Source organism: Silurus aristotelis (assembly GCF_946808225.1).
Source record: "Silurus aristotelis genome assembly, chromosome: 7".
Classification (NCBI taxonomy): Eukaryota; Metazoa; Chordata; class Actinopteri; order Siluriformes; family Siluridae; genus Silurus; species Silurus aristotelis.
This window is the reverse complement of record NC_139580.1, coordinates 16,301,409-16,327,908: the sequence shown is the minus strand read 5'-3', so window position 1 is coordinate 16,327,908 and position 26,500 is coordinate 16,301,409. Positions and strand designations below refer to the sequence as shown.

Here is a 26,500-nt window from a genome sequence, read left to right as displayed (position 1 = left end):
AGAAAAAGAAAAAGGAGTTTTCCTCAACGCTTTCATGCGGCTGAGCCAGTGCTAATCAGTTACTAAACAAAAAACAAATGCCCTTTGCTGATAGTGCAGGAGGAAGGGGTGGAGATAAACACCATAACCCCTCCCACCTCCCCCCCCACACACACACACAAAACCTTGCTGTCTCTCTGTCAGCACATCTCTGCTTGTTTAATAAGGGCTGGATCTCATGACATAATGTTTAGAGTGTAAATCACATGTACACTCAGGATACATACTGGACCTGTTTGACTCATGGGAAGAAGCTGCTTTATTAATGCAAAGCTTTTGAAAGGCATGGGATTAAAGTGCTCTTATTTTCATGACTTTTATACAAGCTGGTCAGATACACACACACACACACACACACACACACACACACACACACACACACACACACACACACACACACACACACACACACACAGGGAGAGCCTAAGGGAGAGCGCTTACCTCCCGGGCTGTCATTACTCTATAAACTGCCCTGTTTCCCATCTCCTCCCTCCAACTGCCTCCCACTAAGCAACACACACACACACTTACTCACAAACATACACACACACACATTCTACTGTTAGCCTGCAATTACTGCCTGAAAGAGAGGGAAAGAATGACAGAGTGGAGGAGGAATTAAGAGAGAGAGAAAGAGAGGATGAAGTAGGAAGAAGGAGGAAGATGCTCTGATTAATTACTAAACAGCAGGAAGCATTAAAGCTACAGAAACTCTTTACTATTTTGTTAATCAATTAAGCTGTCGGTCGCTGCATCATTTAATATATTTTTACACAAAGAAAAGAAGAATATTGATATTAAAGAAATGCACCATTTTTCAAAAATGTGATTTATATTTAATGTGGCGTATAAAGTCTGGCATGTTCGATAAAAAAATAGATTTGATTGCGAGAGATGCTAATGTTTTTACGATATAACATTTTGAGAATTTGATATATCCATTTGCTGTAGTTGTAAAGATTAAAAACAGAAAATGTAAGTTTTCCTCTGGATTAACTTTACATTAGGGTCATCATTTATTTATGGGATATACGAGTAAAACATTCAACCACTGTCTTCAGGCATAAGAATATTATGCTGCATATGTTATGAATCAAACTATAAATATGCTATACAGTGTAAGCTTTTCCATTTGATCAAACACAGGAGTGAGAAAACTTCTAACCAAACCCAGAACAGAAGCCTTAAGCAAAGTGAAGTGCCAGTGAAACAAAAAAAACATAAATAACAGTCTAATCACGTTAGTAAGTAACAATATTGTTTATTCTGAGAGTTTTCCTTTTCATGGTGCTGTTGCTGTGCTCTTTTGCATGCGTTATATTACCGGTTATTCGCTTTGAGTGCCATCAGTGCCATTGGCTGCTTTTGATTAGTAATGGACCATTGTTCAATTCTTCATAGAAAAAAGAACTAAGAGAAGAGCCAGTCACCTTTTCATGATTCATGGTCCAGATGGCACTGAGGTGATAAGCACACAAAGGAAGTGTGCACTGTATTACATTCAGATAGGCTGTGTGTGTGTGTGTGTGTGTGTGTGTGTGTGTGTGTGTGTGTGTGTGTGTTTGGGCTAGAGGCAATACATGTCTGTGTGTGATACCCGGGACTGTGCGCTGCTTCCTCACTCCCAGAACGGCAGCAGGAGGAGCCCTGAAGTAGACTGGTGGCCATGTGGGAGTCTGGAGGTCTGGTGTGGTTCCCTACACTGCGCCTTTCCCAGAGGCCTTTGGGAGTCACTACAGTGGTGCAACAGCTGTCCGGGGCCACACATTTCCCTAACGGAAGCACACAGAGCAGGTCTAGGACACACATGTACACACACGTACTGAGCAAATGACACAGTTCTGCACTTTTAAATAAAGTTGTACACCATAAAACGCAACAAATATTTAACATCTGTCTACAGCTGTACATCACCATGGATAATTACAGCAAAGCAAAGAGCCTGTTAAACACAAAACAGGACACGTCCATGGTGTCTAATCTTTCAGCGTATCAGTCATTAGAAGCCTTCTCTTCCACAAAGGAGAAGCGAGGGATGATGAGAGGAGGACAGGAGGAGACAAAGGCCGAGAAGAAAGAGTGGATTTGATTAAAGGGATGCGTTCATTCGCGCTCTCTGTACGGTGCTAGTGGAGAGGGTTGAGGTTAGCTCTACTTTATACGTCTATACTCCTCTCCCTTTCATCTAGCTCTCATGCTTCACTCCTTCCTTAATGTATTGCTTTCTGTTTCCCGTCACTACAAAGGCTAAGCGCTGCCCCGTTTGTTGATGCACATCTCATTTGTAGGGATTTACAATCAATCACGTCCTAAGCAAAATCCAAACCGTCGGCTTTGGCAATTAGTTGATCACAAGAAGGCCATAATTCAAGTATTTAGTTTAGCAGTAATGTGCTCACTCAATGATTTTGAATCACTGAAATGTTCTTACTGTGTGCTGACAAGGCCGAAAAATCATTATTGTTCCCTCGGCTGTGTATTAAGACCACGGCTTTTAATTACATACAATGCATGACATATCACTCATAACGATTACAGTTATTATATTTCAACAGAACAATAAGAGATGTAGTTATTGTTACCGATTGCATCGCTTATTACGTTCATCTTTTAGAATCTTGATTTCTCCCTAGTCCAGTGAACATTGGTGCAATCAAAGCGTTTCAGGAGCATTTTAGTTGTCCGTCTGACACCTGTCATGAAGAACAGATGCAGTATCATTTGAAGTATGGTTATGCATGTGACAAAATAATTTGAAATGGAAAGAAACATTCACACACTATATATGCATCCACCAAAATACTTCCCCCGTTTCATCCTGCTGTTAATAAGCCTAAATCATCATCTACCATATGTTGTTTCTTTCTATAGTCACAAAGTCGAGTGATTGTACAAGAAATCAAAATAAACAGTGTTTATTTACTGTCTTACTGTTTCCTGACATATTTGAAGTGAAATGTGGTGTAATTTATGTCACTTAGATATGAATTTCTCGCAAATATCTTGAGGTACGACAGTTATATTTTACTAATAGTGGTGCTCCAGTCCATGGCCTGTGCTCTCTACCTGAAGTGCAGCACAAACACAAAGACATACTCATCACTTCTTGATTCCAGTTCATCCCAGGCCTTAATATTAAACATTCTTCTTCTTCCCAGAAAGTGTGGCTATTCAATCCAGTGGTGCGTATTTACTAGCGAGACCTTCAGCCATAGCCTGGAATACCGATTCCTTAGTGCTGTTTAACTGTTGACTCTGATTGGTCAGAAGGTGTTGATTGATTTTCTAGAACAGCAGCTCTGGCAGCAGTTCAAATGAAGGTTTATATTCATTTCCCTTGTTTTAATAAGTTATCGTTGCTATAGAAACAATATAGTAATTGTAATTGCTGAAAGTACGTTTTCTGGGATATTTGCTGAACGGAATATCTTCTTCTTCTTTCGGCTGCTCCCATTAGGGGTCGCCACAGCGGATCATCCGTCTCCATACCACTCTGTGTTCTTCATCTGCCTCTTTGTCTTCCCTCACCACATCCATGAACCTCCTCCGTGGCCTTCCTCTTTTCCTCCCTCCTGGTGGCTCCATCCTCAGCATTCTTCTACCAATATAATTCATGTCCCTCCTCGCCACATGTCCAAACCATCAACTTCCTACATGGGCTGTCCCATTATGTACAGTATTTTTTGTACACATTTGAGCTTATGTACATAGAGATTTACAGTAGTCATGTAGATAAAGAGACTCACTGCAGTGCTACTATAAATCTCCTGTCACTGTGGAGCTCGGAAACCTGTCAGCATGGTATATGTTTTCAAATATCAGTTTTCAGAATATTCCAAATTGACCACTTCCATCCATTACCTGTATTCTCTCTCCTACACATAGGTTTTTTTGATAGTCATGATATCGCTCCACCTCATGCACATGTTCAGTTCTTGTTCTTTCTCACCCACACTGTTATTGCCTTCTGTTATTTAGACACACACATGCTGAGGTTAATGAGCAGAGGGCAGGTGTGTTTGAGGCATTCTCTGGTCTTAATGAACACCAAGGGCACCTCAGGTCCCTGCGGTCACCCACGCATCACTGCTGTTGTAGTGCCATTAGGGACATGTGTGTGCCTGCGTGTTCCTGCAAGCATGTTTCTGTGTGTCTGCTGGTACCAAACAACCTGACATACCATCCATCATCCATTTTCCCCCCGTTGCTCTGCTGTTAAATTTTCATAAGCTGGTCATGTTGGGTAGGGCAGGGTGGATTTGCATGGCCTGTGCTGTCTAATGAACAGGACTTTGGGAGCCAGAGGAAACGAAGGACTCTAGGAAGAAACTACTTAACCACCCACTGTTGTTACTCAAAGTCCAAATTTAGTTGCCAGTCGGCATTTTTGCTTCAAATAGATTTCTTCCACTTATCATTAAAGCATGACTTTTTTTCCTCTTCCTTATACCTTTTTCTTTAATGAACAGTACCATGATATTACCAAAGAGCCAGGTAAATTAGAAAACACTTGATGCAGCTGAATTTTACTCCAAGTGAAATTAAACAGTAATGTTCTTTAGTCTTTGACACGATACTCCATTACACCAAGATTAAATGTGCCATAATGAGGTGAGAGTATAAAATGTACGATTTGACTATATGGATTAGTTGCAGCTTTCTTTTTAAAATTTCATTTGAATATCAAGTACTTAAAAGATTAGCATTTAAATAAAAAAAATGTTATGTAATGAATCAAGAAGACCAATTACCAATCCACCAATGGTTTTGTTCTGGATATTGATCAATAGGCATCCGTGTTTGGGTTAGTCTAAGTTACTTCAAACCTTTATTAAACATGCTGGTATCTGGATTGGCTAAAGGAAATTGTTGGATCAGAATGTGTGTGTTTATGGTGCCCTGCGATGGACTGGTTTTCCAGGGACTTGGATTCACAGCAGAACAAAAGAATGAAATACTGAAATTTAGCATTTTAATGTATAAATCTGCAATCTGAGTTCCTACACTGTATTTACTCACTACATGGTTTTGTTGAGCTTATATATTTAGCAGTAAAAAGAAAACACTTCATTTTGAGAATGCTAGTTGGAAATGTGTAACTACTTACATGCAGTATATATGGCCTAAACACACAACAAGTTTATCTGGTTTATTCTTTCAGCCATCTTCACTTAAACAAGTTTTAGCCTAAATAGTTTTGCATGACTAAAAAAAAATAAAAATAAAACAAAATGTGTATGTATATATATATATATATATATATATATATATATATATATATATATAATTTTTTTTTTTACATTTAATTATTGCAATTAAGTATTATAGAAATATGTTTTCTATGTATATCTGCCTTACAACAACTATAGCTAATTTTAACAGCAAACTCCATTTTGAGTCAATAAAAGTATTTGGTCATTTGGTTGCTCATCTGTTTCTTGAACAGCTGTGTGTCATTGCATCATTAGTTCACACACCAGCAGAGTTTGTTCTAAATGTGCGCTAACCATCTTCATTCTGAGACCGTAAAGATTAAGAATGTGTCCGAGGCAGTGAACAAATTAGGACCTAAAACTGATTAAATCAATTAGAAATCGCCATAGATGTCAAATGTCAAAATCAACGCTTCTATTTTTTACTGTTGGTCATGAAGAAAACCCGATAAACAGATTGGGATAACTAATGAGGAAGTGGTCAAAGATAGTGTTAAGGGGAAGAATACCAACAGCGTGAGCTTAAAGTGCATACAAAGAGTCAACAGTTCACAAGAGAAAAAGATAAAATAGTTCTAAACATATTTAAATTTAGTTCAAACAAATGATATTTCATATACGACACAATATATGAATGAATGATCATTATGTCCCTGCAGATTGTTTTTGTGTGGTTGTGTTACCTGGTAATGCGCTGCATATGTTCATAGTACAGAGATACACCTAAGCAGGTCACAGGCACCAGTATTACAAGATCAAAGATGAAAGTTGTCTGTCTGACACCATCAGTCATCATCATAGTATGTGGGTGTGTGTGTATGAAAGATTGAAGATGTTCAGTTAACATTTATATTTCATTGTGTGTGTGTGTGTTTTTTTTTAACGCACTTCCTCTTTAAAGCCAGTTTTAAACTGCGTATACAGCGACTTCTAAGATTATTACCCGTCACGCTGTGTGAATTGATCCCAATAAATTCTTGGTTGAATTCTATAGCAGATTCTCCGTAGCTTGTTCTTCGTGCAAGATTATACAAAGAAAGGGTTTAAATACAGACCTGTAATTAAGGAAAATTACAATGCTCTGCATGATACGTCATCTATCATGGCTTTCCAGTCTCATGCAGTAAATGGGGTCACGTAAACAGAGACAGCCTGATGTAATACGGATGAGTTTATTTTTCTGTCTTTAAGCATTTTTTTCTTGCCAGTGAACTACTGTTTTTGTGGCTATTCAGTGAGCTTTGTGTCATTCTGTTTCTTATGTTTTGCTATTTTGATATTGGACAGTGAATTTAATTCAAATTTCCTGCTTTATAGCCTTCAGTGCCATGTAATGGTGAGCATGTTACTTTATGCTTTTTCAGACCACTGGTCTCAATTTAGAATTAACAAATTCTTTAAGAAGTACACGTTATGAGTTTGCCAGCAAAAATTGGGCTGAAAATTGTACAATGTACATCGGACTCATATATCCATGCACCTACAGCCATAAAACTACTTTTATAGCTACAGGAGTGAGATAATGCTAATATTTTTGCATGTCTATAATCTAAGGTGAGTAATCTGTCTGACAGCACATTGAGTGCACAAACTCGTAGGTAGGCCGTGTGAAATCGTATTTATAAATAAATGGAATAAAAATAAGATGATTAGTGTAGGCAATAGCTTGTCTAAATGCGAAGTGGCGTAATTGCAAGGTGGAAAATGATTCCTTTTTTTCCTTCTGTTGCTCATAACTTGCATCATTTATCTACAACAACTCTGCACACCTCTGCTACTCATTTCGCTTTCTTTTTCTCTCTTTGTGTATAGTGGCATTTCTTTAAGGGGCTCAGGGTGTGATCTTTGATTATAGAAAGGGAAAGGTGGGCTCAAGCAGGGGGAGGAGCCAGAGAAGAGGGTGTGACCCAAAGGAGTGGGAGATCATACGGTAAGGGAGGAGGATGTGGCCTGTTCAGAAAGAATGATGAGTGGTAAAGCGGAGGAGATGTTACAGAGTAGAGGGTGTGGTCTAGGGTAATATGGTGGAGGCAGTGATAAGTGCGTGGCCTGTAATAGAGCAGAATGATAGAGGATGCTGTTGTGTAAAGGGCAAGTCTAAAGGTGGTAATAAGGAGGAGACAGGAGGGCATGGCTTGCCACTCTACAGCAATTATTTGACTAAGGGGGAAAAAAAAGGAAAAAGAGTAAGTGAAATAGAGGGCAGGCCATGTGACTTCACAGCAGCTGTTCGAATGAGAGACAGAGCGAGACAGAAGGAGTGTGTGTTTGTTTGGCTGCAGGGAGTAAACGAGTGAGGGGCTGTGCTGCTGGGATGAGAGAGAGAAGATCAAGTAAGCAGTCTTGAGTCTGGTGGTTTGTTTTTAATAATAGAATAAAGAATATACAAGACTTTATGGTGGGTGTTGAATATGAATGACTGCTGACTGGAGGTCTTGGCATTAATCATGAGGTAGAACTGGATTCATTAAGGATTGGATAACCAGAAAATGTAACTTCTATACCTTCAGTGTATGCATATGCATATGTATCTTTCTATAATAACTTTGTTGCTCGTCACGTGTTCCCATGAATGCTGTTTCTGCATGACGTGAATCTGAACTCCAGCAAGTCCATGTGGGTGCTGTGCTTACATGTTTGGCAAAGATTCTACCTGGGATGAACTTTCACTTTAGTGGTGTCAGGGGACATACTTACGCTAACTAGAGATCCTAATATGGCTAGTGTCATTAATAATTGCTCCCTGCAGTTCAACATGAGGGCAGGTGGGGAGCAGAGTTTACTGTCATAGAACTCATGATGAATGTGAGTTGGTGACCATGGATTCAGGGTGGTCAAGGTATGTCAAACTTGTACACAATACATCACTATTTCTGCTGTGAGTGCGTAAGAAACAGATTTAAACAATGTTTAAGAACAAATCGATTAATGAGAATTTTGCTTTGTGTGTACAAAAAGAGAGAACAGATATAAGATAGTGGAGAAGAGTAAATGTATTTTAAGTCTATTTAGGGATTAGTTATAGACAGTGTTATACACAGTAAACACAAAATCTAGAGGTCCTTTCAGCTTGGCCATCAACAGGAAGAAACCCTTAAAGCATATTCTCCTACCCTAAGGCCCTTTGATATTATATAAGACATGCTGTGTGTTGCAGTAGTATATTTCAGCATGATACTCATACAAATGCTATGGGTGCCTTTTTAAGCAGTCAAAAAAGTATAATATAGCGAATATATTTAGCAGCCTGTGTTTGGTCAGTTAGAAGACATTGAGTTCAACATAATTTTTATCACCGTCAGCCCTTTAACCTGCTCAATTCTCGGATTGTGCTCTTCTTCACTTAAAAGTCGCTTGTGATAAAAGTCCCTGCCAAATACCCACATGTAAATGTAAATTAAATTCACACACTCATCCATTATATTGTCATGTGCATGTTGTGAGACACCATGCGTTTCCCATATTCATAAATCATTCCCAGTAGGTTTATTGATGTAGCTAAAGTGTGGTATTGATTTCCTCAGGAGGTGTAGTTTAATCGCTCAGTCAATTCTGGTATAGAGTGGTCTATTATCTCTACATTAACTTGGCTTGATGTCAGGTTATGCATGCTCCACAGAAATGCGCTGCTATAATAAGTTATCACAGAACAAGAGACAATCCAACACGTACATGACTGTGATATTTATTAAGATTTGATGTGGTGGTGGATGGCAAAGCTTTAAAAAGGTACACAAATATAAGGAAATGGATGGAAAAATCAGCATAAGCCTATAAGAACAACCTCAGTGTTGCATAGCATTGATTCTACACGTCTCTGGAGTGTACTGGAGTGATGATCATTAATCTTCCAAAAGATAGTCCCTCAGTTATTTCTGACAATATTGATGATGGTGGAGAGCAATGTTTAACATGTCTGTATGTTGAGATGGGATGACTGTGAAGGCCGTAGCACATGATTGATGTTATTCGTGTACTCCTCAAACCATTTGGTGAGACCTTGTGTGAATGTGGACATTGTAATCCAGGAAGAGGTCACTACCATCAGGATTACCACCAAAGGTTTCCTGGTAGTAACAAGTTGATCAGTGATCAGAACTTTTCATCAATTGTGACCAGTGACCCAGTCCAGGTCAGGAGCATGTCCCTAAGCTTAACAGAGTTGCCTGGCTTTCCCCTCAATTTTCTCACTCGTGTGTGTGCGTGAGAGTGTGTGTATGTGCTATTGAGAAAGTAAACAGGTATGAGGTCATGGCTTTGTGTGACAGTGTCACTTGTTTTTGGTACACATGCACACATGCATTTAAATTTCGGGATTAGTTATGCTTTTTTGCTTAAGGTGACTGGAATGCAAATTTTAATGTAAATGATCACATTTAAATCTCTCTCTCTTCCTCTGACCCCTCCCCCTCTTCCCTCTCTTCTTCAGGCATGAGCCATGAGCCAAAGTCGCCATCGTTAGGAATGATCTCCACGGCAACACGCACCACGGCGACCGTCAGCCCTCTCACCCCCTCCCCCATCGGCGGCACAGTTCTGGCCAATGGGAATACAGCTTCCCAGTCCGCTCATTCCGGATTTGCCGCTGCTCTTCGCAAACTGGCCAAGCAGGCAGAGGAACCCAGAGGTGGGTGTGTCTTCTCAACTGTCCGCTTTTGTATGTGCTCTTTTCTCCACCCCTTTCCTCATCACTCCATACACACGGCCTGACTCCAATTTGTACCTTCCAATGTGTAAACCTTAATGTATTTACCATTTAACATTGTATTCCAAATCATTTTGCATCCCTTTTCCATCTATCAATCATTCATCCCTCTGCCTCATCCTCTCTTCCTGTATTTTTATTTTGTTTTTGGTTCAGTCTATTCAATTCGTGTTGTACGGCAGCTGAGCAGTGCCAGTTGAAGACTATTTGAATGTTTGTGCTTGTTTCTTCTCTGGCACTTTAGTCTCTTTGAACCTATCCGTCTGGTAGTGAACCATGCAATTCTACATGAATTTAAATATGTTCCTTGTAGACTTGTAGGTAGTTTGACCAAAATATCTACATTTGCCACCATCTACAGTTTGAGATTTGACACTTGCTACAAGGATTCATCTGAAAACTACAATTTTGTGCTTTTTGTACAGCTGTTCTGCCTACATGCCTACCCTGATCTGCTTTGGGGTGGATTGAAATGGGGTGCTAAAATATAAGATGCCCTTTTTACTATAAAAATGTAAGTCATTCCTTACTAAAAGTGTAGGCCATGATGTTGTGTATGTTGCCATTTAATATTTTTATATTTCCTTTCAGTATGTAGGTAATTCTGATCTACAAATGTTGGTCAACAGTCAATGCCTTTCACTACATTTGTAGACTATTTATTAGCATGTGCAGTATAATATAGACAGAAACCGAGAGCTGATATGCATTTATATTTATTTTGTAACGGGTGTATAATTAAAAATGTATACCCTCCTCCGCCGGTTGCTTGTAAATCCAGATGCATTTGTCTGCCAGGGTTTTCTTGTTAGCAAATGTTGACATCTATAAATAGGAGGAAAAAATTATTCCGCAAATTTTGGAATATAAAGAATTAAATGTGGCTACAAAGGAAAAGATCAGTTGTTACAATCAGTCCAGGTTTTTTACACACACACACACACACACACACACACACACACACACACACACACACACACACACACACACACACACACACACTTTTTAGACTATGCTCCAAGGTCTGTTGCTGTGGTCAGATCACACGGAATAGATTTGAATAATATTTGCATGTGGATTTGACGGATTTTGCTGGCACATTGTTGAGGTCCCCATCTGTCTGTGTGATTGTGTTCTAGCCACAGCCAAAGACAAGACTCACGGGTACACCCCCCCCCCCCCACACACACACACACACACACACACACACACACACACACACACACACACACACACACACACACACACACTAATGGTAGTGTGACACACGGTTGAGCTTGCATGGAATTTGCCTAGAGTCAACAAACTACCATTCCACTGTAAATTATATTGTTCTCTTCAGACATGAGCCTCTGATGAAAAGCAGAGGTCAGGAGGGAGTTGCTGGAGGCAGATAGATGAGCTGAATAGGTTATTCCTAGGAATCACTTCATTTAAAGTCTAGAGAGGAGTAAAACTTCTGGCAAAGTTTATTTGGCAGTGATTATGACACTGGCATTTCTGAGCAACTCTGAACTACCTTGCTCTGAAAAACCTATAATGGAGGGTGATTGTAGTTTTGTAGTATTGAAATTATTAATAGAGAAAACTTAATCTGTCAAAAGGCAGCTAATTAAACTTCTCCAGCCACAATGGCCTCTTATTTGCTTCTTATCTGTCTGCCAGTCTTTTATTTTGTTTGTGTTTTTTAGGTATAATGTTTCTTTTGAATATCTTTATTTGACCCATTGTTCCCCACAGTGATTTTAAAGTTGAGGCAACCCAAACGTGGAGCTGTTTTTTGCTTTGTCCACGAAGTCTGCATGAATTTAATAACATAAAAATTATTCTTAAAAACATTGCCTTTCTCACTGCCTCTGTAGTAGCATCTCCTTTGAAAAGCTATTGTGGATAAAAAATACATTTGCTTATCTGTAAACAATTGCGTTTTTATTTTCTATAAATGAAAAGGTTTTAGTAATTCAAAAAAATTATTAAAATATGTAATATAACACTAGAAATGAGGTATTTACAAAAGTGCAAATTGAAACTTTATATCAGCTACATAGAATTATATCCATTACAACTTGGAAAAAACATTATTCGCTCATGATCGCGATAATGAATCGAATGACATCACCGAGCGATATGTGCTATTACCACAGACAAGGTTTCGTGTATTGAAAAAACCCAGCTAAAACGCCAACTTACTGTTGGATAGTTAATGGGCAGTGATGAAGCACCAATAATTGTTTCTGGCTTGGTATTTTCCCCATTTTGCTTTGTGTTTGCTAAATTGGTTTCATATTTGTTCCATTTCCCTTGTAAAGGTGGGACTGTTTTTTGTGTAGATAGAATTTCTAGTTATGTTCGAGTTAGTTTCAGTTTGATCGTGACTGGATGCCACAAAACCTTGTTTTACCAGAATGAAAAGTACAAAAGAACAGCTTTAGTAAGACTTTCTCTTCGATCTTTATATTTAGAGTGATAGCTGTAGTTTTGATTTGGCATCATGTATTTCTAATACTAATTTATGGAGTTCAACTGTAAACCACTCAAATCAACTTGTACCCAGCATCCAGGATTAGTTTGTGCTGTAATGACCCAATGTTTGACACGTACGTTACACATATCTGGCCACGCCCTCTCTGACATACGATCCTCACGCGTTACTAACATCATTCTGTAATCATTTGGGTGGATGGAGTATAGGATTGCACAAGCCTGGTGGCGAAAAGTTGTTTCATGACAATAGATTCAACTTTTTCCCCCCCAAGGGTTCAGCAGTGGCTTTCTGGTGACCTTCTGGTCATTACATCAGAACTTTAAACTTGTGACTTGTAGATTATTACTTTCTAAGTAATTATTTGTGTGAACAACCATTGTTTGTACATCTCTATTTTTAGCTTTGAACATTGATCTAGTAGTTTCTCCCCTTTGGCTTTGATTAAATGGAGACGGGAAGTGAAAAAGTGTGGCGATGTATTGACTGGTCTTTTTTTAGCCATGTGATGAAGTAGTAGCTGTGTACCTGACTTAATAGGATTTCTTGACTAATTGCTGTTGGCTCTCTAGTGATTACTGAGCTATATAATGCCTGTCTCTTGGTCTGTGCTCCCCCCCCCCCCCCCCCCTCTCTCTCTCTTTTTTCCTCTCTCTCTCTCTCTCTCTCTCTCTCTCTCTCTCTCTCTCTCTCTCTCTCTCTCTCTTTTCCTCTCTCTCTCTCTCTCTCTCTCTCTCTCTTTTCTCTCTCTCTCTCTCTCTCTCTCTCTCTCTCTCTCTCTCTCTCTCTCTCTCTCTCTCTCTCTCTTCTTCCTCTCTCTCTCTCTTTTCCTCTCTCTATGTCTCTCAGTAGTTTATTTTTTCAGCAGTGCCTCTGCATGGCTAAGCTCATTTGGGAAAACTGCCGCTGAGTAGAGTTATTCTCCTTTGTTGACTTATGCATATTTGTGTGTGTGTGTGTGTGTGTGTGTGTGTGTGTGTGTGTGTGTGTGTGTGTGTGTGGATCAGTGGACTACAGCTTTGGCTTAATCAAAGGCCAAAGAAAAGCAGATTTTCTCTGACCTCCTCAGGGAGTAGCCCACTTTAAAGGGATGAGCTTTGGCTTAGAGTAATACACTCACACACACACACTGTATGCACACCGTTAACAGGAGCTCACAATTTAAGACAGATGCTTATGCTAATACACACACACACACACACACACACACACACACACACACACACACACACACACACACACATATACACTTATACACTTTATCACCTCACCCAGAGAGGGGTTGACCTACTTTGCTCTTTTTGTTGGGTGGCTCAGACAGGTGCTTTGAACAGGGGTACAATTTGTGTTTGCGTATGTGTTTGTTTGTGTCCATGAAATTGTTTGTTTCTCTCTCTGACACACTATCTCTTTCTCATTTTCACTCTATCTCTTTCTCTCTCATGCACACACAAACACAATGTAAAAATGCTTATTAGTGTCTAGCTGGACATTTTTTACCTTTGGTAATCTTTCTATGCATTGTTCTGAATGTATATACGTGCGCGCACACACACACACACACACACACACACACACAATCACACACACAGAAACTGTAAAATGCTACGGGTTCTCTTCGATATGAGTAATATAAAGCAGATCAGTGGGAGAAAGTGAGCAGAGCTTGTGTATATATGATTGCATTTCACTGTGTGTGTGTGTGTGTGTGTGTGTGTGTGTGTGTGTGTGTGTGTGTGTGTGTGTGTGTGTGTGTGTGTGTATTTACTGCATTTACTGCAGGGAGATTTTAATCACTGTTTGTTTCTGTAGCTTTGTAAACTGGCATCTGATCTGTCATTGAGAAGAGGGCTTTGTTAGCGAGGAGGTTGGCAGTCAGGAAGTGATGATGCACATACACTTATCTGACAGCCTGCTTGTGCTTTCTGGCACACGCACGCACGCACGCACACACACACTCTCTCTCTCTTTCTCTCTCTCTCGCTCTCGCTCTCGCTCTCTCTCTCTCTCTCTCTCTCTCTCTCTCTCTCTCTCTCTCTCTCACTCTCTCTCTCAACTATCTCTTCTACCTCCACATTCCTCTCATCTTTTATCTCTACATTTTCAATGCATGTTTTTCTTGTTTCTTTTTCCTGGATCGCTGGGAGATTTGTCATCTGCACAGCTCGTCACTGAGTGCTGTGAGGATTGCACTTTGTGACAGGACTTGTAAAGCGAGTACTGAATAATTTAACTGGCTTTAAGACTTGATGATATCCCTCACAGGTTTGACATGTTTGACTCCTTTCTGAATGAGAAATGCTGATGGATGAGTTGATTTACACGCAGTTTTTTCTTGTTATGTCCTCCGGCCATATGCTGAAATCAAATTTTTTTTTTCTGTCTCCAGGCCCTACCTCCATCAGCGGTGAATCATCCCCCGTTTCCTCTCCAGCCACCAATCACAGCTCACCAGTGGGCACACCCAAGCGCGGTCCCCTAGCACCAGGACAAGGTCTTGCGGCCCCTTCTGCTGCCCTTGGTGTGTCGAGTACACCACCCGTAGTTACCATCGCTCCTACAAAAACAGTCAATGGCATGTGGAGGAGTGAAGGAAGACAGGTGAGATTCAGCTCACCATCCCAAATGAAGATATCTTTGAAAAAAAGGAGTGACATTGAAAAGTTTTGTGGTTAAATAGTAACACGTTTTCCTCTCTGTGTATCCACTCCAGTTTGGATGGTTGAGGTCACTGAAAGGTCACAGTGCCACCAGCAATCATCTCTGTGTCAGTCATTACTGAAATTCACCCAGTGTGCATGAGACTGTCTAATGCTCTCTAAACACACAGTGTGCCTCCCTTAGGATCTCTTTCCTCCCCTGTACTGCTCTCTTTCCTTTTCTTCTTCTGTCTTGTTTTATCTCTGCCTGTCACTCCGGATGGATGTCTGTCTCCATAGTAAAAATGTCTGTAAAGATATGTTTTTTTTTTTTTTTTTTTTTTTTAAAGATGGTTTGGATAGATAGAGATAACATGACAATTTCACATTCTTCTATTTCCTTTCCATTGTCTGTCTGTCTTTTGATCACTTTGTGGAGATGTTAGTGAAAAACATGGTTTAGGATAAGTCCAAATCTTACAAACAAAATATATATAATATAAACAAATTGTGTGTTAATGCAATTAATGTTGTATACTGGAAAAAAAAAAACAAGGACATATAAAATTACATTTTAGGGCGAATGACATGACGAGGAGGGCACTTCACTTAGCCTTGTTTGGAAGGAAGCAATAACCAGCCTTAGGGTATACAGTACATGAGCTCGTAAACTGTGTGTGTGTGTGTGTGTGTGTGTGTGTGTGTGTGTGTGTGTGTGTGTGTGTGTGTGTGTGTGTGTGTGTGTGTGTGTGTGTGTGTGTGTTTTTGTTTGTGAATGTTGTGGGGAATGCTCATGTGTAGTCCAGTTGCCTAGGGTTAAATAGGGTTCAGTCCTGATGCAGTGAGGTCACAGGGTTTAAGAAGGGGAATGTGGCAAACTGTGGGTTGTGTGTGTGAGTGTGTGTGTGAATGGGTTTGATGGGTCTGTTTGTTCAGGCTTGATCTCTTGGTGCTTCTGTAGGCCTGTTTGGCCGTGCAGTCATAGGGGGAGCAGTTCAGACAATGCCCACTTCCCCCGATCAAACCAGCCTTTCTCCACACACACAAAGAGCTTCTGTGTTGCTGCCCAGGGGAGGTGGAAGAAAGGGGCTGCTCTGTTGGCTTTGCTGCCAGCAATAAAGAAGGATTCTGTAAAAAAAAAAAGAAGCTGATTCTGGCCACACGCGCACACACAAATGCGTGTGTACACAGGTTTAGGTTAAAACAAAAAACTAAACAAATTGTATGTATTTAACAGTAACAATTAACATGTTAAGACTGATTTATAATTGCTGATAACTGCGTATATGCAAGATGATTTGGCCTATCTGTAGTGCATCCCTTCAGAAATTGATGTGCCTCTGTGTAGTGTAATGCCAACCTAAATAGTGGTGGTGGGATGACTTGATTAGGCACTGAATCCCCAACTGACAAAACAAACCAAAACAAACTTTGTATCGCATATCACATAGTTATAGACTCACTCAAACCCTTAATCTCTAGTAACATCATCCAGTTTCCATATTCCAGTAAATGTTTACATTTTAAACCTTTACCTACCAAAGTTCCTGGTTTAAGTACCACTCCCTGTGATTTCAATCACACCCACTGCAGGAAGTTTTACAGAAAGCTAGAGCTTGTCAGCTGTATGAAATCGTGAACATACAGCTAGACTTGGAAACCAGATGGAGACGGTTTGGCTCTAATGAATGCTGCGTTTAATCATCCAGATGTACATAAGATATGCAAGTGAGTATGTGAACAATGCTGCTCACATAGCTGCTGTGAACATGTACGTGTAGTGGAAGTGAAGTATATTTGTGCCTATAGTATATTACAGTTCCAACAAAGCCTACACATATCATTTTTTACTGCACTTGCCTTGGCCCAATCCAGAGAAGGAGTGCTGCAGTCATTAGAAAGCTGCTTTGAATCACATTTACATGCTAAAAACTTCATGCAAAATATATGTGGATTTGCATTCTTCTGCAGAATGTTCTACATTTTTTCTTTTGCTTTTATTTTGTTGCTGCTTTGCTGTAGCTAAAGGGATGGAAAGAGACCGAATTCTGTAAACATGGCCATATTGGTTAAGCACTTTTAAATCCATTTCTTTCATTTTTTTTTTTTTTCTATTATAGTTTTATCGGTTTCTTATTAAAACTTAAACAAAACAACAACAGTCCAAAAGTCAACACACACAGCATACATTCAAGCATATTAATCCTTTATTTCATTTTAGGAGACCAAAACAAAATTGTTGACCTGATTATAGTTATAATAATTAAGATAACAACTGACAAATAATTATTTTTTTGTATTTCTAGGCTGATGCTGCTTTGAGAGGACCTGCTCGAGATCCTCCTCCTCACCCTACTCATACGTCCCAGGAGAAAAGTGTCTCCTCACTTCCCCCTCACCTAATGGGGGCGCCATATCCATTTGGTCTAAACCCCAATGCAGTAATGCAGGATCCTCGTCTACAAGCCATTAAGTAAGAGCCACACACTTGTGTAGACATAGAACCTGTGGCCGTATATTATTATCATAAATTAGCATATTAACCAATGATTAAACCTAACATTATATAGATATTTTGGTTTTATAAGCTATTTTCGCTCTTTCTGTCTTTTAGTTTATCACGTCAGATGCCTCATGTTCTGCAGTCGGGGGCTGTACCAGTTGGTGCACTGCCTTTGGGGGCGGTGCCAGAGGAATACCTGCGCAGTGGGTTCCGTCCATATGGTTCTGCAGAGGATTTGAGATTATCTTCACTCCCGTTAGGGCTGGACCCCGGGTACTTTCGCTCAGGATATCTTGCCTACCCTGCCCTATCTTCATACAGGTGTGTGTGTGTGTGTGTGTGTGTGTGTGTGTGTGTGTGTGTGTGTGTGTGTGTGTGTGTGTGTGTGTGTGTGTCACTGTAATGGTGTTGGTGCTTATCTAGTCTTTGCACATGGTCCAGTCTATGCTTCGACTAGCACCACTATTAGCAGTTTATTAGCAGTTATTTGTTTAGGAAGTGATTTGTCCCAACTTCTAAATTCTCATAGTTTTAAATGTGTAAGTGCAAACATAATTTGTTGTGCTGGACTGACGTCACCTCTCAGACCCAGTGTTCCTGGGATAAGCCACTACATTTTAAATAATTTTTTAACATAAATAATTAACGCAAAATTTATTTAAGTCTATTTCTTTGTAAATGCGATGCATTTTTAAGACTTAGACACAAAATAGCACGAATGCTCTCAGCATGCTTCTTAATGGAGGCTGAAAAGCGGTTACTGAAATTGTCTTTAATGTTGACCTCACTTGCTGTGAGTGTGTGTGTGTGTGTGTGTGTGTGTGTGTGTGTGTGTGTGTGTGTGTGTGTGTGTGTGTGTGTAAAGGGGAGGCAGAGAGTTGGGGTTAATGAAGTGAGGAGAGAGAGATAGTGATGCAGCAGCAGGAGCCACTAATGAGCTGTTCTGTTCCCCTCTTTCCCCCACCGCTGGGTAGAATGGATGAGTCCCTCTGTTTATCTGCCCTGCGCTCGCCCTACTACCAGCTGCCAGCGGGGGGAGCCTTGCCCTCTCTACATCCCAGCACTGCTCACCTCCACCTGCCAGGGGTGCGCTACCCGGCAGAGCTCAGCCATCAGTCTCTGACAGCTCTGCAGAACGAGAGGTACACACACACACACACACACACACACACACACACACACACATGCACACACTCACAGATATTCACCCAATTAATGATGCTTCCAGGATGCCCTGGCTCGTTTTTCCACTTCAGTTTATCCGAATAGTTTTTAACCATGCATTTCTCTTGAAATGTATCATTAATAAACTTAAAATTGGCTGAAGTAAATTGGCCTTGATAGCAATGGTACATTTGTGTTTGTATATATCACAATTTTCCCTTGGTAACACATATGTGCCGTGACTCCTACAAATACAAAAACACACACACACACACACACACACACACACACACACACACACACACACACACACACACACACACACACACGCATATACATGCATGTTCACGCCCCTGCACACGTACCCACCCCATGTGGCCTGTAATCTGTTCAACTTTTCCTCCTCATGCTCAGTAGTAAACAGCATCAACACTTCTAGTGTTCCTGTTGCCTCCCTCTGAGTGTGTTCTTTATGTTCCTGTGGAGAGTGTTGCATCTCACACCCTTTTGTGTGTGTGTGTGTGTGTGTGTGTCTGTGTCTATGTCTGTGTGTGAATTTTTGACAGGCTGCAGATGGAGGACAAGCTTCGCCAGCGTGAGAGAGAGCGCGAGAGAGAGCGAGAGAAGGAGAGAGCTCACGAGGTAGAGCGAGAGAAAGAACGAGAGCGGGAACGAGAGCGGGAACGAGAGCGTGTGCGGGAAAGAGAAAGGGAAAGGGAGGAGGAAAGAGAGAGAGAGCTGGAGCGACAAAAAGAGAGAGCAAAAGAGAGAGAAGTTCAGGCAGTCCGGGCCATGGAGAAGCACATCTTGAGCCAGGAGCTACAATCACACTCTAACACACACTCTCACAGGCAGCACATAGAAGACCGAGCCAAGCTTACACCAAACCGAGCAGGTACACAGGTGCACACCTACACTCGCTCATTTCCAACTTTATCTCTAACCACACAGAGATAGGTGTGATTATAATGCACAACCCTTTTAACATGTATGTCTGTACTAAAAAGCAAATCTTTTGACACAAATTGACCCGACACTTACAATCGATTTAGAGCTTCGTTTACAAATACACTATATGGACACATTTCTGGACACCTAACCATATGTTTCATATAGGTCTTTTTGAACATCCCATTCCACATTTAGTCCCCAGTTGCTGTTACAATAACCTCCACTCCTCTGGGAAGAGGCTCCACTACATTTGGGAGAGTGGTTATTGAGAGTTAAGTGTTCCAATAAATCTCGGAGGTATAGCAGGCCACTTAAAATCTTCTACTCCAAACCGTGTAAACTAAATCTTCATGGAGCTTGCCTTATGTACAGGGGCATTAACATACTGGAGCAGGTTTGGGTCTATTAGTTCAAGTAAAGGAAAAGTTTTATGCTACCACATCCAAAAACATCCTATACAATTTTGTGCTAAATGTTTGTGGTAACAGTTTAGGGGAGAACCACATATGGCTGGAAATATAATGTGTTCTAATACTTTAGTCCATATAGTGTACATCTTAATTGTTTAAAACAATTTAGATTTATAAAGCAGAATGTAAATTGTCTTCTCCCGTCTCCAGAGAAAACCAAAGAGGCCTCACTTCTTGCACCAAAGCCTCTGCAGCCTGGCTTGTATTCCTCCCCGGGTGGCCCCGCTCCACTTCCGATGCCCAGCCTGGTGCCCACCCCTGGCCAACGGTTAGGGCCGGGTGCTGTGCTTCTTCAGCGCCAGGGAGAGGATGAGAAATGGCTGGCACGCCACAGAAGGCTTAGAGCGGACACAGCAGACAGACAGGGCCCTGAGTGTTCACAGCACAACACAGAGCCAGAGGCACATGAACCACAGGCGGATACACAGAGGTGGGCAGTACATACCTTTTGACCTGGTCATGTTTCTGATTATTGTTGGCTTTTATGTAATTTCAAATTGGTGATATAGACGAGCATCTGTATGCCTCTAGTTTGGAAGTTTTATTTTAAACAGCATAATTCTGTTTTAAAGCTTACATAACTTTCTTCATAACTTTTACTTCTAAAGGGCTAGAAGAGTAAAGACAAACACATACACTCACATGTTTCAGTAGACAATCTTCTCTGGACACTGTCGACCATACCTAGGAACTGCTTTTTTAATCTTGAAGGCTGTATTACATCCTTTGTCTGATATTATAGTATACAGTTGCAAAGAAGTAATGATTTATAATCCCACATTTCAGGGTCCATCAGTAGTGGATGGGTTCCCTTTTGATTCTGATTCCTCTCCTAATTTCTTGCTCAATATTGTCTCAAAAAGCTTGTCATTGCCACGTCACCTCTGTCTTGCTCAGAGGGATCTAAAAATAAATCTACATCTGTACTATTGTGAAACTGCTTTTGTGACTGGTTGTTAAAGGAGCAATGGAAAAATCTATACCTTATTTATACAACAGCTCAAATTATCTAAATTTCATTATACCTTTAGTCTACTAAATGGGGCTCAATATCGTTATTACGTTTTATTTTCTAGCAACTCACAAAATTCCCATGTACACCTAGCTTTAAAAAAATGTAGGGATTGTTGCTTTTCATTTACATATCTTCCATCCTTAAGACTTTTAATCTGGACTGATGTTGCTATGATCTGCCATGATGTTGAAGTACCATGAGGCAAAGAAAAATTCATTGACTTTAGAAATGTTGTAGAATAGCGCCATCTGGTGCCCATGTTTATAAACTTCATGGTTTTACTGTACACAGGCCTAACTCGCGCCACCAAGACTTGAATAGCAGAGAGCTACCTCACCACCTGGGAGCACCACCTCCTCTTATCTCCCCCAAACCCACCCTTCCTAACCCTCCCACCACTCTCTGGAATCCTGTGTCCCTCATCAACGCTCCCTCACACTCACGTCGATCATATGACCCTCCTTTTCCTCCAAGTCGTCCACCTCCAGGATTGACTAAACCCGAGTGCCCAGACAGAGGCCTTCCTCCAAGGACACCGAGCCACTTCGAGCCCAGCTCCTTAATTACGGAGCAGGAGAAGTCAAACCAGAGCATTCTGAACAAGCAGAGACTCCCTTGTCCCTTGCTTGCTCCCTTTTCAGAGCTCAGGGGAACTAAAAGAGCAGGGTCCCCCATCAGAAGCTTCGCTCATTGTCCCCCACGAGAACCAGCACTGGTGTTTGATCACACACTGCAGCAGTACAGAACTCTTCTGAGCAAACTTGACATGGAGGAGAAAAGACGCAGGGAAGCGAGAGAAAAAGGTACTTCAAAGTCTTTTTTTTTTCTCAAAAACAAACTATAAAATATTATTGTATGTCTTGTTATTTTTAAATAAATAATCGCATGGCTTTAATAATGTTTTTAATGTGGATTATTGGTCGCAATCGTTTTGGAGTTTTATATGTATGGGTTTTATATTTTTTGTTCTCCTGTAACTCTGTAGACTCTGTGTTGTGTATCAGGTTATTACTATGAGCTGGATGACTCTTATGATGAGAGTGATGAAGAAGAAGTTAGAGCTCATTTGAGGAAAGTGACTGAACTGCCTCCTCTCAAGCTGGACCAGTCGAAAGAGGTAACTCCATTTTTTTATCCCCACACGTACCCCTCCTTCTCGTCCTTCTTCTGCTTGTGTATGTTATTTGATTAATCTCACCTTCATTCTTATTCTCTCCTTTTATCTCTTTGCAGAAACTGGACTACTTGGCTGTGTTTGGATTGACCACACTGTCCCAGCGGGATGAGCTTTTGGAGAAAAAGAGAAAGAAGAGGAGAAAGATGATGAGGGAGGACAGCCCATCTCCTATACCTGCTCAAAGTAAACGGCAAACTCCACCCACACCCACGCCCACTCTGTCCACCCGATACACCGCCGACGAAATGGACAGAGCACCTGAACTAGAGAACAAGAAACATTTCCTCAACATGTTCAACCTGAACCATGTCAGCCAAGAGCGAAGAATAGGTGTGTATGCACACACACACACACACACACACACACACACACACACACACACACACACACACACACACACACACACAGACAATCTTATATCCTCTTAATGTTTCAGTATTTTTTTTGTCTAATGTTTGTGTTTATATTAATCTATGAAGTATACTGACACTCAACATTGATCGTTTAAATACACTATATGGACAAAAGTATTGGGACACCAGATTTTACTTGCCATATGTGTTTCTTCTCCAAACTCTCACTACAAAGTTGGAGGCACACAATTGTATAGGATGTCTTTGTATGCAGTAGCTTTTTTTTTTTTTGCAAGTTTTTTCTTCACTTGAACTAAGAGACCCAAACCCCCATGAAGATATAGTTCACATGGGTTGGAGTGAAAGGTCTTGAGTGGCTTTACTAGAGAGCTCTTACCTCAAGCCTAGTAAACACCTTTGGGTTTAATTTGAACACTGACTGCACCCCAGGCCTTCTCACCTTACACCAGAAAACTGACATAACTTACACCCCCTGGCTGAATGAGCACAACACTTCACAAGCACAGTCCGAAATCTAGTGGAACATCCTCCAAGAAGAGTGGCAGTTATTATAAGAGCAAATAGGGATGAAATGTGGCATGGGTTTTTCAAAAAGCACATATGAATCTTGTGATCAGGTGTCCAAAAACTTTTGTTAATATAATTAATATTTATATCTGATTTTAAGAAAGATTTTTTGTTTCGCTATTACAGAAAAACAGAAAGTAGTGAATCTATTAAATGCCATCAAAAAGAAAACTGTCACTCTCGACACACTCCGATATGCTACGTACACACCCTGCTCTAGCCCTCCCACTACTGCCTCTGGTAGGACTCCTATACAACTCATACAGCTTTTTTCCCCGCTGTGTAAACTACAATGACTTATATATGAGTATTTACACTTCTTACACTCTCTTTGAACAGTTCCACTGTTTATGTAGCACCCTGGAACTTAAAGAACTCTTTGATTTGCATAATATTTAAAAGGTGCAGAATATTTGCATATGATGTTTTAGTTTTGTGGTTTATCTTAAGTAGATTCAGGACATCTAATCACACTTCAGGTTGCAACTCTGACTAAAGGTGGAAAAGTTCAAGGAGGGTGAATATTTATTGCGAGACTCTCATCCGACTCTCTTGTTTTCTAATTGTGTTAATTTGATCTGTTTCAGACCCTACAGCACCCTCCACACCCTGCCAGTCAAATGGAGAACCCCACCCAAATTCCCGTAGCCCCACTCCTCCTAGACCTGCCAGGCACCCTCAGAGTGTCAGCCAGCCAGACCTTCACAGACCTCCACAACCCTCTGAGCTTTTACGCCCTAAAGAGCCCCCTCCACTCGCCCCCTTGCAGGACCAGCCTCGTTTAGGAGAAGCCGCACCAATCAGAAGAGCAACAGGCCTGCAGAAAAGCTCCAGACCTCCAGTCACACAGCTAAAGCAGCGGCCTCATGGGCTAAACGGCCTGACTGATCACAGCAAGTCCCAACCCTGGGAGAACCTCAGTGCTGAGGAGTTTGCGCAACACTTCCACCAGTCTGTACTGCAGTCTACACACAAGTCCCAGCACAAACCCAAAGGTGAGAGAGAAGGCGATACTCTGCTGTGTGGGATGAAAGTGGTTCATTTTGAGTTTATCTGGCTTTAAGCTGTGATTTCACAACTCTTTGAAGTGTGAGCCAGTGTTGAAAATTATTTCTAAAGGAAGGAAAATAGAGCAGCTGCTAATTATTTTCTGAAGTCAATAAACAAAAAAATACACTGGCTGTTTCAAAATGGAGAAAAAAATTAAATATTAATAATCTAATGAAAACAGGACTGCCTGTCATTTCCTGTTTTATTTATTTTGCTCCACTCCCCCACAAATACTGTTTATTCATATTATTTCATGATATTGAAGGAACCTGTGAGCAAAATAATTACTTATTAGCTACATTATCCATGTAGCACTTTTGGAAAAAAAAAAAACGAGTTATTGGAGGCTTAATAATTACTGTTAAAAATCACGGAAGCAGATTTTGAGATTGTATTAGTTATTATGGTTAAGTACGTCTCTGCTTATCCTCAATGACCAATGCATACGGATTTAATCAACATTGTTCTTTCGGCAGGAAGTGTTCCAGGACCCCCTGAGCCAAACAACAAGGTTAACAACGTTGTACGATACAACCCTCCAGAGCACCAGGGGATGCCGAACCGACTACCTTACTCTCAAACCAATGGCCACTCCTGCCACCCTGCAGCCCACCATGAGTCCGGGCTGAGTGATGAGCAATCGGCTGACGAAGACTCCAGTGAGGAAGATGATGATGAGGAGGAGGAGGAGGAGGAGGAGGAAGAGGAATACAGTCCGAAATGGAAGGGTATTGAGGCCGTAGTGGAAGCATATCAGGAGTACATAGATGGTGAGTTCCACTCTCAGGCCAGCAGATAGTCATGTGGCATTTCCAGGTTTTCTTTAATAACTTTTACAGCAGTATACTGATGTGTGTGTGTGTGTGTGTGTGTGTGTGTGTGTGTGTGTGTGTGTGTGTGTGTGTGTGTGTGTATGTGTGCTCATTTTCACAGAGAGGGATATAGAGAGTGAGGTTCTGCAGAGTGCGTGTAGGAGAATGGAGGCTCAGCACTATCACCTGAGTGTTACAGCTGATCAGCTCTCTGTCACTATGGGGGTAAGTAAACATGATCTGTCTGTGCTAACACTTCAGGCTTTAGGTTAGCTCCTGAAGCACAGCTTGCCCGTGTGCAGGGTCATTTTTATTTTAGTACCTCTATCTGAAAAATCCTGTGTCTCTGTATGTTCTTCTGCACCAATCTAATTAATCGCATTTTTTACATTATTACAAAATTTGGCTTCGGTGATTACTGTAAGTCACAGTAATACACACTAATGGCAAAGCTACCACACTGTCTGGTGCATTCAACCAAACTTGGAACCTGTTTGGATGCAGGATGTAGTGGCTGCTGCTTATATCTGATTTTTAATATTTAATAAAATCCACATTCAAGTAATGGGACTATGGAGCATTTTCAAATAAATTTCTTTCTGTAACAGAAAATGTTTAGAATTTAATAGAAAATCCTTTTTGTTTTGTTTTCATTTAAAATGTAAAAGTGATACAGTGCAACAGACTTACTGTATATATTCATTCTTTCCCCAATCAGAATGTATATACTCACTGTACTGCTCTCTTTGTGTGAACACCATTCAGCAGCCAGCCAAACTAAAAAAATAAATAAAGACTGGAGTCAGGGTATAGTTTCCAAAACTCCATTAAATAAGAGTGAAACTATCAAAGACAATACAGGAATAAAGTGTTATTAGTAAATAGAATAGTAAACATATGCATGTATAAAGGCTGACCGGACAGGATTAATAGTTTAGACAATCAGAACAATTGTATGTACCAGTTCAGTGATAGATAACGGAACAATTGTAATGTGATTGATATTTTAGTTTTGATCCTGCCGCTGCATATTGTTGTTAATAGGGTTATTAAATTAGACATTTCCTTTTTGGACATTTGTTTTTAAGTTTATTGTGTATATAATCTGGAAATGAAACATGACATGCAGGTATATGGTACCAGGTAAAAAGGTGTACCATTCAGGAGAACTCTTCTTCTGGGTGTATGTGTGCATCATTTTATTTTTTTCGATGAACCGTCACTGACATTTTCACTTTGGATCTCCAGGAGCTGTTGTCGCAGAGGCAGCGGCTGGCACTCGATAGGGAGCGAATGCAGGCTGAACTGGAACACTTCAGGAAGTGTCTGGCGTTACCTG

At 40.7% G+C, this 26,500-nt stretch overlaps 1 protein-coding gene across 14 annotated transcripts in view; it reads left to right on the top strand.

The window, feature by feature from the left end:
• Positions 1 to 26,500, top strand: part of LOC310729409 (genetic suppressor element 1-like) — a 69,786-nt gene that overhangs the window by 41,929 nt on the left and 1,357 nt on the right. For 4 of the 14 annotated variants that reach the window (XM_083547545.1, XM_083547546.1, XM_083547547.1 and 1 more), the window contains exons 2-15: positions 9,682 to 9,879; positions 14,829 to 15,040; positions 17,385 to 17,551; positions 17,693 to 17,902; positions 18,556 to 18,723; positions 19,312 to 19,640; positions 20,317 to 20,596; positions 21,473 to 21,984; positions 22,186 to 22,298; positions 22,415 to 22,688; positions 23,887 to 24,294; positions 24,826 to 25,119; positions 25,283 to 25,386; positions 26,410 to 26,500. The exon at positions 26,410 to 26,500 is cut by the window's right edge and continues 1,357 nt beyond it. In XM_083547545.1, the coding sequence (XP_083403671.1) occupies positions 9,682 to 9,879; positions 14,829 to 15,040; positions 17,385 to 17,551; positions 17,693 to 17,902; positions 18,556 to 18,723; positions 19,312 to 19,640; positions 20,317 to 20,596; positions 21,473 to 21,984; positions 22,186 to 22,298; positions 22,415 to 22,688; positions 23,887 to 24,294; positions 24,826 to 25,119; positions 25,283 to 25,386; positions 26,410 to 26,500 (3,360 nt within the window). Of the gene's footprint in view, positions 1 to 1,696; positions 1,834 to 7,474; positions 7,586 to 9,681; positions 9,880 to 14,828; positions 15,041 to 15,152; positions 15,207 to 17,384; positions 17,552 to 17,692; positions 17,903 to 18,555; positions 18,724 to 19,311; positions 19,641 to 20,316; positions 20,597 to 21,472; positions 21,985 to 22,185; positions 22,299 to 22,414; positions 22,689 to 23,425; positions 23,540 to 23,886; positions 24,295 to 24,825; positions 25,120 to 25,282; positions 25,387 to 26,409 lie in introns of those variants that run through there. The other 10 variants (XM_083547544.1, XM_083547550.1, XM_083547549.1 and 7 more) reach the window with 5 other exon arrangements.